This window comes from Euphorbia lathyris, chromosome 5 (genome assembly GCF_963576675.1).
Source record: "Euphorbia lathyris chromosome 5, ddEupLath1.1, whole genome shotgun sequence".
In the NCBI taxonomy this organism is placed as follows: domain Eukaryota; kingdom Viridiplantae; phylum Streptophyta; class Magnoliopsida; order Malpighiales; family Euphorbiaceae; genus Euphorbia; species Euphorbia lathyris.
Genome location: NC_088914.1, coordinates 28,506,566 through 28,528,103, shown reverse-complemented (window position 1 = coordinate 28,528,103; position 21,538 = coordinate 28,506,566). Strand labels below are relative to the sequence as shown.

At 34.7% G+C, this 21,538-nt stretch overlaps 2 protein-coding genes and 1 pseudogene across 2 annotated transcripts; all 3 read right to left on the bottom strand.

Annotated features, from left to right (window-relative positions):
* Positions 1-5,987: 5,987 nt before the first annotated feature.
* LOC136230999 (uncharacterized) lies at positions 5,988-8,859 on the bottom strand. The gene is made up of 2 exons (XM_066020226.1): positions 7,994-8,859; positions 5,988-6,472 (listed from the first exon to the last, which is right to left on the bottom strand). The coding sequence occupies exon 1, from the start codon at positions 8,712-8,714 to the stop codon at positions 7,995-7,997; it is 720 nt and encodes a 239-aa protein (XP_065876298.1). The 5' UTR covers positions 8,715-8,859; the 3' UTR covers positions 5,988-6,472; position 7,994.
* A 1,731-nt stretch (positions 8,860-10,590) lies between these two features.
* LOC136229732 (trans-cinnamate:CoA ligase, peroxisomal-like) lies at positions 10,591-11,881 on the bottom strand (annotated as a pseudogene).
* A 1,859-nt stretch (positions 11,882-13,740) lies between these two features.
* LOC136231034 (large ribosomal subunit protein uL13w) lies at positions 13,741-15,902 on the bottom strand. The gene is made up of 4 exons (XM_066020262.1): positions 15,575-15,902; positions 15,067-15,183; positions 14,876-14,963; positions 13,741-14,149 (listed from the first exon to the last, which is right to left on the bottom strand). The coding sequence occupies exons 1-4, from the start codon at positions 15,844-15,846 to the stop codon at positions 14,006-14,008; spliced, it is 621 nt and encodes a 206-aa protein (XP_065876334.1). The 5' UTR covers positions 15,847-15,902; the 3' UTR covers positions 13,741-14,005.
* Between the last annotated feature and the right edge of the window lie 5,636 nt (positions 15,903-21,538).

The window sequence follows — 21,538 nt, the reverse complement described above, 5'->3', positions numbered from 1 at the left end:
GCGACCTAAGGTGAGCAAATCCACAAAACGTATGCCGAGTTCTTGGGAATACAATGAAACTCGTCGTGGACGGGCTCGTTCTACTAGTTCATCTAGGAGTCGTGGTAGAAGTGGCAGAATTAGCTCGTCATCCTCGGTACATAATGGTGCCTCATCAGGTAATGTTTATCTGATAAACCTAACTTTTTTTTATAAATGTTTTGCAATATAGAGTTCATTTACACTAATATACATGAATGCAGATGGAAAAACGTATTATGGTTCTGACTTCGTACATTCCGATAAAATAGTTGGCATAATTAAACCATATGTCGAATCATACTACGACGTTGTAGGTGATGGAAATTGTGGTTTTCGTACGGTAGCAACTTACATTTTTGGTAGCGAAGAAGCGTGGCAGACAGTTAGGCATCACATTCGAAATGAAGTAATTGCTAACCGTTGTCTGTATCAAAGAGTGTTTGTTGATACTGTTAATGCAGCTATTCGTAGGGTAAGTTGGGACGGTGCAGGTTGTACGCCGGATTATTGGATGCTCGTTTGGGATGACTTGTGGCCGGTTGCTACAATGTACAATGCTGCTGTCATGTTATTTGGCTTCTCGGGTGGGGACACATTAGCGTTGTGTGGTACTATCTTACCATTGTATGCCGCATCCACACTGCTACAAGACCAGCACGTGAGATTTGTATAGCTCATTTAAGGAATCACTGCCATCACTACATACGTTTAAATTTATCGCCTAACTTTCCGGTGCCCCCTATAATACACTGGTGGTTTCTGCACCGAGGTCAAAGCGTTGTAGGATGGGAGCGCTTCTATCAGGATAGGGTGGCACAGTGGACCAGATTGGCCAAACTTAGGGGATATTAGTATTTGATATTGTATGGTTCTGTAATGTTACAGGTGAATTGTGATGAATTCTGTGTGGTTCTGATTAATTCTGTGTGGTTCTGTAATGTTACAGGTCAATTGTGATGAATTCTGTGTGGTTTTGTAATGTTACAGGTGAATTCTGTGTGGTTTTGTATGGTTCTGTAATGTTACAGGTGAATTGTGATGAATTCTGTGTGGTTCTGTATGGTTCTGTAATGTTGTATATGAATTCTGATGAATTCTGTGTTGTTCTGTAATGTTACAGGTGAATTATGATGAATTCTGTGTGGTTCTGTAATGTTACAGGTGAATTCTGTGTGGTTTTGTATGGTTCTGTAATGTTACAGGTGAATTGTGATGAATTCTGTGTGGTTCTGTATGGTTCTGTAATATTACATATGAATTCTGATTAATTCTGTGTTGTTCTGTAATGTTACAGGTGAATTGTGATGAATTCTGTATGGTTCTGTATGGTTATGTAATGTTGCATGTGAATTCTGATTAATTCTGTGTGGTTCTGTAATATTACAGGTCAATTGTGATGAATTCTGTGTGGTTCTGTAATGTTACAGGTGAATTCTGTGTGGTTTTGTAATGTTACAGGTGAATTGTGATGAATTCTGTGTGGTTCTGTATGGTTCTGTAATGTTGCATGTGAATTGTGATGAATTCTGTGTGGTTCTGTAATGTTACAGGTGAATTGTGATGAATTCTGTGTGGTTCTGTATGGCTCTGTAATGTTGCATGTGAATTCTGAAGAATTTTGTATGGTTCTGTAATCCAAGGAATATATTCGAACAGGATATATTCCAACGGCTATATTCCAACGGCTATATTCAAACGGATATATTCCAACGGCTATATTTTCCATCTATAAAATTAAACAATTTTTCTATTTCAGTTATCCACATTTACTCTTTAAATTCATTTCAACGAAAACTCTCAACTATCAATGGCTTCATCTGATTTTACCAATGTGTTCCCTAATTTTCCTCCCGAGAAAAGCATAGTGTCAACTTTGAGTAAGTCTGATTGCACGGCAAAGATGCTTAATTACCAATACTATGCAATCCGTGTATATGGAGAGACATTTGTGAGTCCAGCAATGTTCCATCATGAAACTCCATTTATGTTTTGCTTCAAGCTTCCGTCTGCTGGTGAGTTTCCAATATACTCACTACACATGCTATGCTTCTTATGTTATATGCATTACATGCCTTTTGAATTCGCTCTAGAGGAATGGTTGAACAGTTTGAATGAAGGAAATATTCCTAGTCATATTCAAACATTTCTGAAGTGGTTTATGCCTATTGATGACTGGAAAGCTATGTTCGCCAGACTATTGCGTGATAATCAGAGGGGAATTATCCCTAGAAAAAATTTCAACTCCATCATCTTTTTAAGATGGACAGAGTCTGAAATTTCTCATGAGGTTCATCGAACTTATCCTTACTCGATCATGCAAATTTGGGATCGCTATAAATTAGAGGTTCGAGTACTACAGAGTATCAGCGCTTCAAAGAACGATTACCTTCCAGGACGAGCTTGGCCAAGAAATAGAGGAAATGCTCCATGGAACATTTTTCCTGTGGAATATGAGACGAATATTGCAGAGGAGAAAGAGATATACCTTGCAATACAGTCAGGTGTACCAGTGACATCTTCACCAAACATTGACGAGTACGAAGAAGATAGTGACTAATGTATTTTTTTTCCGTTTATGTCGTTGTAATGTATTTTTTTTCAGAGCAGTCACCATGGCACCATCTACGGGGATGCGCAATATCTCCCACACATCATGCATCAAAATGGTCATCTCGCCAAACGGCATGTGAAATGATGACGTGTCTGGCTGCCACCGCTCTACAAATGTCGTGATCAGAGCAGCATCTATGCGACTGTGCATAATACCAGGTAAATGGAACATGCCAGATGACTCGATACGCGACTGAATCGTCCTGGAAGAACCACTGTACCATGATCTCAGCTTCGAGCAATACCCTGATCTGGTATGACACCTAAGGACGCCCCTATCCTGACAGGCCCAGATAGCACATGCAACATGTCCCAGAAAGCTCGGGATCACAGCACCATCAAATGGACCCCCGGGTACGGGGTCCTTCACAACCCAGTCATCCTCTGTAGCACTCCTCGATCGCTTGCTGCTACCTGAAATTACAGTAAAAGGTTTACATTAAATTATTGGTATATTTTCCAATAATCACGATTAAAACAAATAAAAATAAGCAGATTTTTAAATTTCTCTTACCAGAAGACGATCCTGCGGTAGAAAAAAATCGTTCGTCTCGACCCTTTGTCACGACGCCACGATGTATGGGGATAGTATCAGAACTAGGACGAGGCATAGAGTCATCTCCATCCATCTCTATATCAGCCGCCTCATCCTGTCCCTCATGATTTCGTTAATTATTTGAACGTAAAAACTTACCGTAATACCCATGTATCCTTTGCCCATGCCTACTTTTGGTGCCATGTCGTTTTAGGTCGGTTTTTTGAAAACGGAAAGAAAGTAGAGAGGATTTGGAATTTTCAAATTTCTTGTTTGAAATAATGAGAAGGGCAATATGGTCAACATGGGGCGGTATATAGTCACTCACTACATTTTTTGATTGATATACTATTATAGATTTTGTAGTTTCTTTTTTATTTGTAGTTTTTTGTTTTTTCTATGCTGATTATTGCTTGTTTCCATGTATGAGTGTTATCATGTTTTGTTTGATGGAAAAATAGAAGAGTTTTGTCTATCACCACATAAATCTAACTAATTGAAAGATGATGAAATCATTTCTGGAGAAAAATACTATTAAGTCGATTTTAAGTGAAGTATGTTTCTTGTCATTGTACAAAAAAAAAAAACAGTTTCAAACACTATCTACCATTGCTATATCATGATCTATGATATTAAAGATGCAGATTCAAGTTTATCTGATGTACTTCTTAATTGTAATTTTTTTAATTACTTTTGCGAGCCTTGGAGCAACGGTAAAACGTTGTTGTCGTGTGACCGAATGCAGTGGCGAATCTAGGATTTGAGGGAGCGGGGGGCAAAATTCTACGTAAAAAATTTTTAGACAAAAAATGTAAAATTATTCAATTTTTTATGATAAAAAATGCAAAATTGTTCAATTTTTTGTGACGAAAAATTCGAAATCGTTCAATTGTCATGCATTATTTTCATAATTTTTTTTTGATAAAAAACGTAAATTATAATGTTTCCGACTCGTAATCATCCATTTTCGAGATTCTCGGGTACGCATCAAATATCCCTAACGTTTTGGGTCAGGTGCAATTTTACCCCTAACATCTAAAATGGTGCAATTTTACCCCTAATGTTTGTAGCCAATAGCAATTTTATCCCTAACGTTAATAAATTGGATCAATTTCAGACACTATTATAAAATACAGTCATTTTTTTCTTTATTTTGCACCAATTGCATATCAATTTTGTAATTTTGCACCAATTTTACCTCTAATGTTGATAAATTGGATCAATTTCAGACACTATTATTTATGACCGAGAAGACAGTTTGATGAATTATTTCTCAAATTGACCCAATTTATCAACGTTATGGGTAAAATTGCTCTTGGCTTCCAACATTAGGGATAAAATTGTACCATTTTAGACGTTAGGGATAAAATTGCTCCTCATCCAAAATATTTGGGGTATTTTTACACTTTAACCCTTAATTTTGGATTTAAAAAAAAAAATTTAATTGGGAAGGGGGGGGGGGGGGGGGGCCTGACCGAATGTCACAGGTTCGAGTCTTAGGAGCGGCCTCTTGCCAAACAAAATTGGCAAGAAAAGACTTGCCCCCAGTACACCCTTGTGGTGGGACCCCTCCCCAGACTCTTGCTTAGCGGGGACGCGTAGTGCATCGGGCCGCTTTTTTATATGTTAAAATGTGCCATTTTTCTTATGATAATCACTCCAATTTGGGTGCGTTCAATGTGTCGTATAATATTTTCTAGTAATTTTTTTTATTAATTAATTTTTTTTTAACAAATTTCGAAATAATATTTATGTAATTAAATAATTATTATTATTAATTAATAAGGGGAAGAAAAGAATAGTGATTATTAATAAGGGGTGGTGAGCATAATGATGGTTTTTGAATGTAATGATACTGCTGTTTCTTCTAATGATACCATCGGTGGTTTAATATGGAAGCTACAATACAACTATAATCTTTCATTAAACTTTAACTTTAGTAAATATTAGAACTAAACAGTAGTTAGATTTGTTTTTGTTATGCATTTACTTGATTGCTTGAGCATGTATAAAACTGCATATCTGATTTTAATTTTTTTAGTTGAATGTATGCAATTTGCGGAGCCAGCTATGGGTTTAAATTAAGCAGACCTGGCTTTCATATATCTCTAGTATTTTTACACAGGAGAAAGAGATGTAAGAGGAAGAAGAAAAAGTTACGAGGAAGAAGAGGACGAGAAAAGCAGAAACACAAACACAAGGAGAAAAAGAATAACCGTGCGTATTGGGTTAGGGGCAATTTTGATATTTATTTTTCATGATTGGTTTGAAGAACAGCTTAAGTTAATTCTTAACATTGTAGGGACCAAACAGTTGACAACAACAAATGTTAAGTACAAAAACTAAACAATATATTATATTACATAAACATGCCTAATAAATTATTTATTCCTTTAACATTTGTTGAATATGAAAATCCTTTTCACTAACATATTGTGATTATTGTCCACTATCATCCTTCAACAGCACAATAGGATGAGGTTTGGTTAACAGAAGTTCTTTTTGCAAACTCATATTAATATAACCCAGTTCACAAGCATCTCAAACCTGAAAATAGGACTGTAATCAAGTCGAGTCAAGCCAAGCTTTGACATGCTCAATCTCAGCTATAAAATTAACGAGCTCGAGCCTGAGCCAACTTTTGGCTTGCTCAATCTCAGCTCAGCTCATTAGAAAATAAACGAGCTCGAGCCGAACTTCGACCTTGTTTCGAACCCAAAATCCTCTTTGAATTTGGTTCATTAAGAAAATTATCTAACCATGAAATGTTTGTGAATAAATCGTTAATTATATTTATGAAGTTTGCTCACAAATATCTATTTAATTGTGTACATAAACAACCTCACAAACAAGTTCGTGAATAAATAAACAAGATGCTTACAAATAGTTCGTCTATTACTCATTTATTATGTTTGTGAACGAACTCATCTAATAGCAAATGAAATAATATTAAGTTTTAGATATTTGTGAACTAACACAAAACTAAACTTTATTCACAAATGTTCTAATCGAACCTGCTCGCGAGCTTTCGAGCCGAGCTTTGGTCTGCTCAAGCTCGGCTCGTTTACGAACCGAGCCAGTAAATTGTGCTCACGAGCGGCTTGTTTACAAATCGAGTCGAGTCAAGCCGACCGACCCGGCTCATTTACAGCCCTACCTGAAGAGCCACAAATAACAGGATCTAACATTTCCCCAAATACGTCTTGTTTTCCTAACAGATTCTTTTACTGCTCTAACTCTGCATTATAGTTTCCAAAAAGTCTTGAAGGCTTCCCAAGTTCGACAAGTTCTAAAGATGCGATAGACCTGACCAATGAAACAGGAGAGCATACCACTTCAATTTAAAACGATTCATGTAAAGGAAAAAGTTGTACAATAGACGAGGATCATAATAGAATTTCCGAATGTGTTAGGCAAATCACAGGATGAGAAATGGACTGTATTTATAAATACACACACCAAAACAGTATTGCAGATCAATCACCAATTATTGGAACGCTTGACCTCAAGCTCTCTAATGAAAAACTGGGCAAGAAAGTATAATGACTTGGTCCAATATGTTCCACTGTAATTGGAAGAGGTAACCTGTAGTGTTTTCAAAATGCAGAAAACTCCAAGAACTCTTCTCAGCATATCGACATTACAGAGGAATTTTGCAAGGACCAATGGATATCAGAAGCGAGCAGCTCTGAATCGCAATATGGATGACAATTGACGATGTAGATTCCACATTTTATCATGCGAATTCCAATCATCCTGGCATGTCATTAGTCAGGGATTCTCTTACTGGAAAGAATTATATCTCTTGGAAGTGATTCGCTGTGCTTGCTTCAGAGGAAAAAGGAAAGCTAGGGTATATCGATGGTGATGTCGAGACCCCAATTAAGAATTCTCCTGAGTATAAACACTGGTACAAGGTTGATAATATAGTTTTTCATGGCTACCAAACTCTACATTGAAAAAAGTTGTAGAGAATTTCATCTATAGGTGAATGTAATGGCTTTTCATCTATCAATTGAAAGGGAATAGCGGCAACAATGTTTATTATGCTGTAATTTTTTCAAGCTGAGGAATGAGCTTGCCAGCATTAGACGCCTACATTTCCTCTGTGTGCTTGTGTAGCATCAAATAGATGTTATCGAGTTTTTCATGGCTTGAATGAGGAACGTGATAGCATTAGGAGCCATTTTTTTATTCTTTACAAGAAGATTACTCCATGGTTGTTCGGGTGTTGAAGCTGAAGGAAGTACAAGTTTTTTGTCCTTGATCATGGAGAGAATACATCTATAGCAATGAATCAGCTTCAACCAGGCAAACGTGCAAATCTTATTGGATATGGGAATAAGAGAAAGGAGAATGGCAAGAAAGGTAATAAAAGGGGATAGAGTTTGTGATATCAAGCAAACCTGTTCTCTAATGTCTTTTTTCTAATCGCCATTACATAAATTTGGGAACAACAAGTTTGGCATTCCATTCCAACAAATTTAAAATGTGTAACCAAACAGTGATAGTGTTATATTATATATTCCTAAAAGTTGCCATCTTTATTTGCATTGTTAATCCAAGAACAACGGTAATGGTGAAGAAAAAAAATCCATCCTTTTACAATACAACATTTGTCATTATTGGATGGCAAATATCCATGAGATAAAAACAATTTCTAATCCTAGAAACTTACTGCAACATCAAAGAAGAATTGCGATTACACAGCTTCTAATATTAGAACCTTAGTTTAGCATCAAATTGCAGAGTTTCACTGCCCATTATCTTGATAAAATAATTTAGAACAAAGACAAAATTACTGAAATTGAGAGCTGATTGTAATACCTTATCTAATTTTCTCCTTCCCTGAACTCCGCCTTGCAGCCTCCTTTACCTTCTCAATGTAGCCTTGGATAGGAGGAGTCAAAGCGGCCATGAATTTATTCACGGGAACAGGGGTCAAATCCGGAACCAAAGCCGCCTGCTTTAAGTGTTCTGGCAAAGCTTCAATAGCCTCCTTCTTCAACCTCAAAAGAGTGGACTCAGCCGCCTGAGCAGCCCTGTGTTTCCTCATCAAAACCCTACTATATTCCTTGGCCAACCTCTTTCCGTCTTCCTCTGTGAGCTCATACTTGGGAATTTTATCAGCATCGACCAATCCAAGGGCAATGAGATCGAATCCAGGAGTCCCCAATATCATAGGCTCATCAGGAATACCCATGGCTTGCCTGCCTCCTTTTTTAAGGATCTCTTTCTCCCGCTGCCTTTCCTTGCTTTCGAGCCCCAATTTCTGGCGCTGAGCTTCGCGAGCTCGTTCATTTGGTTTGAGGAAACGGACAGGGGTAGGAGCATTGAGGCATTGTTCGTGTAAGGCGTTGTTGGTGGAATCTTGACGCGATTTAGATGAAGAATCTGGTTTCTTAGTGGTGAGTTTGTTGCGTATTTTGGTCTTCCCATCTTTAATTTTCGCCTTGCCTTTTGCTGTCCCGCTCACCCAACATCGCTGGAGGAATTGGTGACTTAATGACTGCAGATTTGCATGATTTGTTCTTCTGATTCCAAGCATTTCCTTGATGTTGCGTCTGTTCTCAAGTTTTGTTCGTTTGGTTGGAAAAATGGCAAGGAAATTTGGCAGTGTGTGGATTACGGCGAGGGATTGAAAAAATTAGGGTTTTAGAAATAAGAACTTTGATAATTATAAGGATAAAGTAGATTTATGAACTATAATCCTTCAACTATATATATCCCTATTAACACAACATTTGTATTCTTTAAAAAAAATAATAATAATTTGTATGGTTGTTATATTAAAATTGGAATAGGGTGTAAATTTTCACCATCAGATATTGCAAAATTATCTTTTAACATATCAAAAATATACAACTTTACATTTACCTAACAAAACATTTAAATAAACTGATGTACTGTTATTCAATTCATTACTTCACTGTCCTATTGGACCTTCTGCTTTCATACAAATCTGTGCTTCCTTCGAAGATCCGTTGGAGAAACAACATCAAATCAAACCAGGGGCAGAACCAACGGGGGTTAGGGGCTCGAGTCCCGACAGGCCGCTGAAGAATTGAGGAAAAAAAAAATAGTTTTGGTGTCCGGTAATATTTTGGAAAGAATTATATTGACTCTATGTAGTATTATTTTAATGTTTAAAGGTAGATGGGATGGTTAAAGATGCTTACTTCTATTTAAAAGGTCAAATGTTCAACTCCATTCAACCTCATTTTTTTTTAAAAAAAGTTTTTATTTATTTTAATTTTATTTTTCAATAATTATGAAAACATGTTACCATTATTAATTAATTTAAATTGACTCTTTATTTTTATTTTAATAACATTTTTGAATTCATTTTTAATATGTCTTTACCATTAAAAAAAATAAACATGTTTAATTTTCTATTAGTTCAATGCTAGTTTCTAAAAAAATGATAACATTTTTACAGTTTTAATGCGTTGGGGGCTAAAAAAATTTTGCCCAGCCCTAACGGACTAGACTTTGAAAATTTACCGTCAACCGCACAGTTAATTTCAATTTTTTTTTTTGACGTTTTGAATTTCTATTACTAATATGTTTGAGACTCAGATCATCCGGGGTCCTGGTTCCGCCACTGAATCAACACTTTAACTTAGTTTAAAAACTAACTTGCGAAAGAATTAGACTTGCATATTTATTTTGTTACTAACACGGTTATAAACATTCTACCAAAAAGTTAATATTAAACCTATCAAATATAAACTCCTCAAAAAAAAAAACCTATCAAATATAATTGATCTTATTTAAAAGATTTACTATGTTACTAAAACATATATAAATAATTTGTCAAAACACACAAAATTGCTTTAATTTATCGATAAATTTTGTTTGAAAAGGTCTAACTATTAAATTAGTTCATTTAAATTTCGGTTAGATATGAATAAATTTAATTTTACACGGTAATTTTAAAGGTAGAATTATATCATTTCATTTGTTAGTGATAAATTCAATTAAAATTCAAATGAATTAAATTTGTTAATATTTAATGGAATTCTAAGTTGAATAATTCTCATACTTGACCTTTTTCATACATATGACAATGAAAAAATTAAAGAATTAAAAGTAGGAAAAAGTACAAAAATGAACTTGTGGTTATACTTGTTTTTTATTGCCGTCTTGTGGTTTAAAAATTTACAAAATGATACATTGATGTTCATTCCGTTAGCAAACACATACCAAATTGACTAATGGTGTTAAAAATCAAATAGAAAAGAGTTAATTTGATCCTTACATTTATTTATTTTATAAATTAACCTTTCTTATTATCTAATTATCACAAACAAACCCTAAAATTAAAAATAAAAATCAAATACACATTCTTTTCCATCTTTCTCTAATTTCTTATTTTTTTTCTTCTTTCTCTCTCTTTTTTTTCTCTCTGTACAAATAAAAAATTAAATACAATAACCACCATTTAGGAGTGGCATTGCTACAACAACAGCTGCTTCGAGAATCCTAGGATGTCTGTACAATACAGATTCCAATTCGACACTGCTGATGTTTTCACCACCTGATATTATGACATCTTTGGATCTATCCTTGATTTCCAAGTACCCATCGGGATGAACTACACCAACATCTCCGGTAGCAAACCACCCGTTCTTGAAAGCTTTAAGAGTAGCTTTTTTTATCCTTGAAATACCCTTTCATTAAGCTGCTTCCTTTCAAAACGATTTCCCCCATTGATTTCCCGTCTCTAGGAACGCTAACCATTGTGTCTAGATTCTTGACATCTACATCTACAAGTGTGAGAATGCTAATCCCTTGTCTAGCTTTGATTTTAGCTTGATCATCGCCGGGAAGTTTGTTCCACTTTCTCTGCCACTCGCAAACCAGTGCGGATCCGGTGGCCTCGGTTAGCCCATAAGCATGTGTCACATGGAATCCCAATGGCTCTATTTTTTCAAGAAGTGAAGCCGGAGGCAATGCGCCTCTAGTCAGGACTTGTTCCGGGGAAGTTATTCGGGGGCCTCGAGAATGATGTTGAAAACAATAGGAGCACAACACATGTGGGTTACTTTGTGGAGATGGATGTTTCTATACATGTTAGAGGCAGTGGTGTTTGCGGAGGCAGATATTAGTTCCGCCGCGTGCGGCAATTCCCCATGTGAAAGTCCAGCCGTTGCAGTGAAACATAGGGAGGGACCAAAGATAAACGGGTTCACTTCCCATTTCCCAGCCGAGAATTAGGCTGAGAGTACTTAGATAAGCTCCTATATGACTGTAAACAACTCCTTTAGGGTCTGAAGTTGTTCCTGATGTATAATTCAAGGCAATTGGATCCCATTCATCTTGAATTGGCTCGCCGGAATAATTGGGATTACCTCTATGAACGAGGTGTTCATACTCCACCTCGCCTAAGCGGACGCCGGTAGGGGAATCGATGTCATCAATTACAATGACTAAATGGTGGTTATTGTTTTTGATTTTGAATTTTTAAAGAAACAGAAATTAACAAAAAAAAAAAAAAAGAATAAAAAAAAAAATTAGATAGAGATAGTGGAAAATGTGTATTTGATTTTAATTTTTAATTTTGGGATTTGTTTGTGATAATTAGATAATAAGAGATGTTAATTTATAAAATAACTAATTATAAGGACCAAATTAACTCTTTTCTCTTTGACTTTTAACACCGTTAATCAATTTGATATGTGTTTGCTAACGTAATGAACCTCTCTGTACCATTTTATAAATTTTTAAACCACAGGACTGCGATCGAAAATAGGTGTAACCACAAGATTTATTTTTGTACTTTTCCCTTAAAAGTATTTAGAATCCTATTTATTATGGAAATATTTTTTCTATGTTTTTTAAATTACTATTTTTTTTTTTAGCTTTTCTCTTTAACCCATTGTTGTTTTTTCTAACCAAACAAAACGTAATCAAACAATACATTTTGAAATTAAAAATCTTATAGCGATCAAAGGTTAAAAGATTTCATATTAGTAAAAAAAGGTTGAATGATTTTTATGTCAAAATATTGTAGCTATTGATTTAATTTGCCCCTCAAATGTTTAACTAATTAGACTTTATAAATTATTTTATCCCATGTTATGAGTGTGAAATTTAACATTATTGAGATGTAGAGATGTAACATGTATTATACACGTGGGTACTCGGTACTAATGGGATTATATATATTATATATAAAAAGATATAAGATAAAAAAAAATTTTATCCGTGACGGATATGAGTATACTCCTGGATACCCGTTATATATTTAGAGGGTAATAGGTAGTGGTAACCTGTTACCCGCTACCTATCCCGACGCCTTTATGTAAAACAACAAAAAAATAATAGTTTTAAATGTAGAAAGTGGGATTCAAAATCACTAACTTTTAAAAAAAAAAAAATCACAACCTATTGTTAAATTTGTAGATGAATAATTTATGGATTATTTATTAAGTTTATAATATTTTTTGTTTTATGTATTGATACTTCACGGATAAAAATACTCACAATTTAAATGGAACGTAAATGAGATTCATGAAGTATACTTAACGGATAAGAGTACACTACCTATTTCCATCCCTGTTGATATATATATATATATATATATATATATATATATATATATATATATATATATATATATATATATATATATATATATTGGGCTTAATAGGCACCCAACCCCCTAAACTTGTAACTTTTTTTTCACCTGGCCCCCTCAACTTAGGGGATAACCTCTCAACCCCATCAACTCTCCATAAACATCACATACAACCCCTTACACCCTTATGTTCGGTCAAAATATTGATTTGTGTAGAAAACGCGCTTGACTGTTGACCACACCAATGTCACGTGTCATTTTTTATTAAATTTTTCCATTGAGACCCCTGCTCGGCGAGCAAGCCCAATTGTGCTCGACGAGCAACTACCAGAGATAGATTTCGATCAGAATTCTTATGTCAGAATGGAAAATTTTAATTAAAAAATGACACGTGACATTAGTGTGGTCAACAGTAAAGCGCGTTTTCTACACGAGTCAATATTTTGACCGAACATAAGGGTGTAAGGGGCTGTATGTGATTTTTTGGAGAGTTGAAGAGGTTGAGAGGTTGTTCCCTAAGTTGAGGGGCTAGGCGAAAAAAAATTACAAATTTAGGGAGCCAGATGCCTATTAAGCCTATATATTGTGCTAGTCATATCATCTCCCTTTCTTACAAGGGGTGTGTTAGCTCAAATAAATTCCGATATTGTAGCATAATTTAAAAAAAATTAAAACTTTTTTTTTAAAATTTGAAAATCCATTTACTAAAGTACTTTTTATCATCTAGAGGCTTCAATATATTCTTATTATTTGTACATATTTTCTCTACCATTTTCTATTAATATTATTTTTCAATTTCCATTATCGGTCTCTTCATGTATGAAGAACACGACAGACACAGTCACATTCTTTGGTAAGTGGCACTCAGAAGCTGGAAAAATGCTACCAAACCCGTAAGTTGCCAGTAAAAGAAAAGTTTGTCATAAACCGCATTGGCTTTAAAGCAACATACTCATTTAAATGGAAAAAAAATCACCAGAGCACATCAAGAAACCAAAAATTTCTAGGAAATCCCATACTGATCGCAACACAATCGAACAATTTAACATTCACCAAAACAGCCAAACACCAAAGGTGCAACTTTAAACTACTAGTCTCAAATATAAGCAATTCCTCAAATTGACACTGAATAACGCTAGTCTAAAAGAGAGATCAAAACCCTCAGCTTTTTCTATAAAACCAAGGCCTTGACACTATCCAATACACTGACAAAATTTTCAACAAAACTGCGAGCTACTTAGCTACTCACTACAACTTCAATACGTAACTGGAGCCAGTAGCTCAAGTTGGGAACCAAGCTTCTCTTCTGCAACCTTTTCAGCTTTCACCCTAAGTTTTTTCAATTGCTTCTTCCTCTCGTATACTATTTCAGACTTCTCCTTTCTCTTCTTCTCCAGCTCCTGAGTAAGATGGTATATTAGAAACAGATAAATAAGGCTAGCTAGTAATAAGTTGTCATTTTATTTATCGAAATCCATAACAATCAATTTTACCCCTTTCTCTTCAATCGCATGGCCTAGTTATTGATCCAAGGAGATCAATACACAATGTAAAACTCAAACCACCATCCATTATTCTTATTGTGCAACAGACTAACAGAGAATTACATCAATCAAACCAATAATCGAGCATACTAAAAAAGTATGCTGCCTGATAAATAATGTTATAAAATCTGGGGGAAACAAAAAAACATAGCTTCATATGATGGCTTGATAAATCCTCAGATAAACAACAACGAGAAGAAAAAAAAAGCATCCAATGACTAATTAAGGAAAAAGTGAACCTTATTCAGCCAGTGAACAAAATAGAGTAGCGGGCAACAGTCTAGTCTTTTAGAGAGGACTTTCTTAACTTAAGCTAGCTCAAGTCCTGATGCTTATAAAATGTATATATGCTCTAGTTCCAAATGAAGGAATACGAAACCATAATAACCAATCTAATGTGATCAACATCCATATCAAGACAACAATGACAAGAAAGAAGGAAACATAATCGAGCAACTAACGCAAAAGGGTTATGAACTTTGCCTACTGCAAATGGCATACTATCATAATTTCGATAGAGGTTGCAATACATCAAACAAGATAACAATACAGCAATCAGCATAGTAATAGTTTAATACTCACCCTGATGGTCTCGTAGTGATTCCATCCAACCTCAGATGATAGTCTTCCTAGCAAACAGTACTTGTGACCACTTCGAAGTCTCAATACCCTAATTCATTACCATATACAGACATAATCAATGTCACAATATCATAAAAATTAAAAAGTAAAAAGTAAAAAAAAATCAACTAAATATATAAAAGAAAACTCACTTAAGAGCATCGGGGATAACCATCCTCTTCATCTTGTCATATGGTGGTGGGACACCGTCGTATGCCTTCAATCGTGCAAGTGCAGCTTCCCCACGCTTTGTCTTGTGTGGGATCATTCTGCCATTAGCAAATCAACCATTAGCTCAGATTCTTCAAAGCTTATAACCACAAATGTAAGCAAATTCGAGGACACAATAAACAAATGAACATAATTACCAATAAAAAATTACCTACCCACAGTATAATCTCATATTACAATCACACATTGCCTTAATGTCAAACTCACTAAAGCTACAAATTTGATTCAAACTTCATCATCAATTTCCCCAAACGAAATCAAACAAACAAATAATAGCGATTAATAGATCTAATTTCTTCCATACATTGCTCAACTATCCGCCAAATGTTCCAATAAACAGACCTTTAACAAATGAAGATACAGAAGCAAAAATAATAATAAAAAATAAAAAAACAAATTAAGCATCAAATAGGGAAGAAAATCACACACCCACGCACAGTACGCCAAAAGATCTTAGCAGGAGCGCGGAAGTGAATAGGACCATGAGAGGGTTTAGTGTTCATTCGCTTACGAAGAAATCTTAAGTACTTCATCTTCTGCCTCACAAGACCGCCAGACATGCATATCTCCTCGCACCGAACAACCACCACTTTCTGGCCGTTGAGAAGCTCCTTAGCCACGATGGAGGCCAGCCGCCCTAACATATGGTGGCGCGCGTCCACCACCACCTTCTTCGCGCAGATTCCTGATCCGGACACCATTTTTGCACAAAGCCTCTGTCTCCCTAGCGTGCCTCAGATAGATATGGTGGGCAACTGGGCATATAACGAGAAGGTTGCTAGGGTTTCTTTTTCTTAGTATCCAGTAGACCAGTCTATGGGTCGGGTTCAGACCGGATCTATCGGGTTTTTAGGTAAAAATGTTCAATCCAAATCCAGTCTGGTCTGTTATTAATTTAAGCGAGTCCGGACCGAATTTGGTTCGGGTTAAAAAATCAAATCTCAAACCCAACACATATAAGTCCATCTAAAAATATAGGGTAAATAATTATAAAGTCCTTATGTTTTTTCTTAATATACTAGTAGGTCCATTATATTATTATAAGATCTTTAAGTTTTATTTTAATCAACTCTTTAGTCCTTCCATCTATTTTTGTAGATGAAAGTTCAAATTGCCCCTAATTATTTACATAAGAAAACTTATCTTTTTAATGCCAAAATTTGATCTAAATAGTTTTAATAAAGTTTATGAAGTATATATAAATCAAAATTTACGTAATTATATATACTAATTATTAAAAATGTATTTTATTCTTTTAAATTTTTATTTTTTAATATAATATATTTAAACTAACATTAAATATTCATAATTTTTTTAAAACAATCCTATTTTTTTCTTCATTTGTAAAATTTATTAGAGATAAATAAAGATTACTTTTTTAAAAAATTATATAGTTTTGCTTGTATTTTGATAATTTTTGAAATATTTTTCATTCATTTTTTTAGTCAATAAATTTTAGGCTACTAAATTAAAGTTCTATAATTATATAAAATTCAATAAATTGATTACTTAATATTGTAGAGATTATGTAGGAAAAAAAGAGAAAAAAATATAAAATAAAAAAATAGATGTTTTATTATTAAAACATAGAGTAAAGGGTAATTTTGGTATTTTGAAATTTATTTGGTATAATTTGACCATTGACTTAAACATAAGGACTAAAAGTCGATAAACATAAAAACTGAGGGACTATATAATTATTTCTAAAAACAGAGCGAGTGACTAGTGTATTAAGTAAAAACTCAGGGACCTTATAATTATTTACCCAAAAATATATATATGATTTTTAATTATAAAAAAATAAAATTATACTTAAATATAAATATTTAGTATATAGATATATATAATTAATATATTAATAGATGGGTCGGACTAGGCCGATTCATGCTACTTTTATTAATCCCAAGCCCGTTTGAAAAATAGACGGGTTTTAACGGATTTAAGTCTAGGATCAATTTTCATTGTCTAATTTTGGTCTAAAAAATACGGATCTGGGCGAGGCAGGCGGATGCCCAGACCAGTATCCAGTGAATAGGGTACGGTAACGGTCTGAAAAATTAACCATTGAAAATGTGCCACTTCGGAAAACAAATTCGTTCCATCCATTGGGCCTTTCTTTCTGAATATAAAATTTTGGCTTAATGTATATTTACACCCTTTAACTTGGTAAGTTTTGCTTAATGGCACGCTGAATTTTTAAAATAACCTATCACACGCCTATAGTTGACTTTAAAAACCTATTGCACACCTATAGTTGGCTTTAAAAATCTATTACACACCTATAGTTGGCTCATTCGGACCTCTTACACACAAAATCGTTGATCTTTCGTCTTTAACGAACGAGATGGTATGCGTGTTATAGAAAAAAATAACCTATGGCCAAAACCCATTTATCAATGACCTAATGCACAAATAACCCACTGAACTTGTCCAAATATTGCAACTGTCTCCCCGAACTTTCAATTGTAACAACTTACCCCTCAAACTTGTCTAATTGTAAAACATAACCCCCTAAAACTTGTCCAATTATAAAACATAATCTCAAATTGCTGACATGGACTGCAATTGAAAAAACACGTGAAATACAAAAGCTGCAACACTCGTGGAGTGTGATAATCAGATCTTTGGCGTGATACGAATCCAGGAAAACGTTTTTACGGTTGCTTCAAGTACGGGGTAAAAAAATTCTCAATTTGGGGTTATGTTTTACAAATGGACAAGTTTAAGGGGTAAGTTGTTACAATTAAAAGTTAGAGGGGGCAGTTGCAACATTTGGACAAGTTCAGGGAATTATTTATGTATTAGGCCTTTATCAATTATGAGGAAATTATTTTAAAATTGTTGCGAAATATATAACCTGTCGATCCAATCCAAGGTCCAACTACGAGCTTTTTAACTGCAACAACTTAAATATATGCTATTGGAGCTAGAATTACCATGGCTGCTGGCACTAGACTTGCCCTCCAATGGATCCTCGTTAAGGGATTTAGATTGTACTCATTCCAATAAACGAAGGATTATGTGGTGTTTGATAAAACTGAAAATTAAGTGCTACAAAAAATAAATACTAAATTTTAAGTGTTGAATATTACAAGTGCTAAAAATATTAAATAGTGTAAGGTGTTGTTTGATAAAACTAAAAATTAAGTCCTGAAAAAATAAGTACTGAATTTTAAGTGACAAACATTATAAGTGATGTAACTGTTTGATAAATAGTAAAAATAAGTGCTGAATATAAAAATATTAGTAATAATATTTAACTTAAAATGTTAAGTTAAATATTTTGACTTATCAAAATAAGTGATTTTTAATTTAATTCACTAATTTAAGTGATAGAGAAATAATCATTATCAAACACACTTAAATTAAATAAGTACCATGTGGTTTGGCCGATTTGCGATGTGGTGCCTATGGTATTTTTTTTTTGCAAACACAACACTGTGGTTGCAAAATTTTACATGTTTTTTTTACTTTGTCAAATTTGGCCGATAATGACTTTAAAATGAAAATTTTCAAGAATTAACCTTGTTTGGTATCATATTTACTATGGAACCATATTCTTAATTTTTCAAAATCATCATTTTTGGAGTTTTCTCTCCCTAAATATTATCTTTCTCTCTTATAAAAAAACAACGCCTAAATGACCTTAAACCTAAAAAGTTGAAGAATTAAAGTTGCTTAAAATATCATTTAGCTCTTGAAATTTTTTTATTTCGAAGTCGTTATCGGGCAAATTTGGAAAAGTAAAAAAAAACATGTAAAATTTTGCAACCATAGGGTTGCGTGTGCAAAAAAAATACCACAGGTACCACATCGTAAATCGGCCAAACCACAAGGTAGTTATTTATAATTAACCCTTAATATTTTAATTTAAGTGATAAAACGTGTTATCAAACAAGACCAACTGTTTGACAAATACTAAAACTAAATACTAAAATGTTTTTAAAAAATAGTTTTAACTTAAAATTCAGTTAAATATTTTGACTTATAATAATTTAAGCGACTTAAGATTCTTACTATTCAAGTTGACTTTAATTGATATCGTGTGTTATTTTATAATCGCATTTTTATATGATGCTTGTAAATAAAATTTGTTTTTATCCAATTTTCTGAATGATAATTAGAAGCATAAAAATTCAACATCACTTTTTATTATTGAAATGTTGGGAATGGGAGAGGATTGTCAAACATCCCAGTTATACTGGCACCCCTGAAAACCACCCCGAGCCATAGTATTATTAAATAAGAATAAAAATAAGAGTACATCATAGTCCAAAAAATTAAAAAAATCTATACAAATCACGCCCAATGGCATTATCTCTAATAAGCAAACGCAAAAATCGGGTGTCCCATCCCACCATTCTAAAATAGAAGCAGTCCTTCCATAAGAAGCAAGCGAATCGGCGACCTGATTGCCTTCCCTGAAAATGTGCATACAAACAACTGTCATTGAATCCATATTCGATAAGCAATTAATCCAATCAGCTCTAAGTGTCCAAGGCACGGTAAGAACGCGAGTCCGGAAGAGATGAAAAACAAAAGACGAGTCACTTTCCAACCAAACTTTATTCCAACCCCGCTCAATTGTTGCTGAAATTGCAAAAATAACAGCGTGCAGCTCCGCCATGTGCACCAAAGAGCAGTCGAGAGGGTAGGCAAATGCGACCACTGAACGACCGACGTGTCCTCTAAAAATACCACCGCAACTAGATTGACCAGAGACAACCGAAGCATCGGTGTTAACTTTCATCCATTCCACAGGTGGCGGCCTCAGCGAATCGGAAGAACATGAGGCACGGTCCATAAGTGAGGTAATAGGCCAGGGGAGTCTAAAATCCGGTTTTCCACCGTCGAGTTCCAAGTATAGCCAAGCTGAAACTGATCGGCGTTTCTGGTCCCGGCCCATAAAAGGCGAAGAGAGACATGGATATTTGGATTGATGTTATTGAAAATGCAGTTGTTCCTGATATGCCATATTACCCAAGCCGCAGTTACCACCGCGCTAAGCCACAAGGTCGTCAATTGTTTGCTGAATTTTTGACATAAGGCATGTTCCCATAACACAGCAAAAGTTGAATCAAGAATCAAGCGTCTACCAAACAAAGATGAAAGTCTGAGCCAGATCTCCCTAGAAAAGGGACATTGGACCAAGAGATGATCAAGAGATTCAACATCCGAGCAGCAGAGGCAACTTCGGGATACCAGCGGAATACCTCGAGGTCGGAGAGAATCATGAGTCGGAAGAAAACCAGCGAAGGCTCTCCAGCAAACCATTGATCGAGAAGGTGGGATAAAAGGTTTCCAGATGAGTGAGGAGATAGGGTGACGAGGAAGCGGGCGCCGCATCCAATAATAAAAGAGTTTGACAGTAAAAATGTCATTAGTTGCACGTCGCCAATAAATTTCATCCGAATCAGAACCATTCGACTTAATGTTAAAAATACGCTGAGAAATATTAGCTGATACCTCAATGAGACCATGCCACATGCCATTGATAAAAAAAAGTCAGAAATGCGAGCCGTTAGCTTACGCTGAACCATCAACGACATACCAAGTTGATGAGCAATAGGAGGAAGGATCCATTCGTACGTCCAGAATGGTAAGTCCGAAGACGTTCCTATTGTCCAAAAGGAGTGTTCCTTCAGCTTGAGAAAAGCAGCTCGGATGGAGGACCAAACCGAAGACATGTAAACCGCAATACGAGGAATTCCAGAAGGACCAATGAACCGAGTCCGGAGCAATCGAAAACAAAGAGAATCACCCGCAATCAGGCCCCAGGCTAACTTCCCAGTAAGAGCAACATTTAGAGTAGGAAGATTGTCACGTCCGTGACTAAATTTCTAGAATTTATATTTTTATATTAGTATATATTATAATTAGTGGGTGTGTGAAGTTAATTTGGTACTATAGGAAAAATTTAGAGTTAATTTGAGGGTTTTATTTGTAAATTAAAAGTTAGGATAATTTTTAAAAGATTATAAAAAGATGGAGGATCGAACTGATAGTTGCCAATATATATCTCAATTCTTCTACAGAATACGAGATGATCATCTTCAGTTTTCTTTTCTTTTCTTTTTCATTCCTTTTTAAATTCATCAATTTTCTCTGAACCGTTTCTCCACCGTTTCTTTGATTTACGGAGATTCGACCGTCCGAATCACTTGAAATTTAAAATATAGTCTCCTTATGTATAGATCTAAGTCCTAGCCGAAGAGTTTTTGAGTTTCGGCAGTGTTTGGAGGCAAATGGCTTAGACAGAGTTTAGAGGCGAATTGAACGGGTTTGTGGTCTTGAATTAGTAGCCAAGGTAAGTAACTATCACCTATATTTTGAGTTTTATGTATATATATATATATATATATATATATATATATATATATATATATATATAAT

What these genes read in the sequence shown, in the direction of transcription:
- LOC136231034 (XM_066020262.1), bottom strand. Translation starts at nt 15,846, where the DNA reads ATGGTGTCCGGATCAGGAATCTGCGCGAAGAAGGTGGTGGTGGACGCG. An exon ending in TTTTGGCGTACTGTGCGTGG is followed by an intron (nt 15,184 to 15,574) that starts GTGTGTGATTTT and finishes TGCTAATGGCAG; the next exon opens with AATGATCCCACACAAGACAA. An exon ending in GTTATCCCCGATGCTCTTAA is followed by an intron (nt 14,964 to 15,066) that starts GTGAGTTTTCTT and finishes GTAATGAATTAG; the next exon opens with GGTATTGAGACTTCGAAGTG.
- LOC136230999 (XM_066020226.1), bottom strand. Translation starts at nt 8,714, where the DNA reads ATGCTTGGAATCAGAAGAACAAATCATGCAAATCTGCAGTCATTAAGT.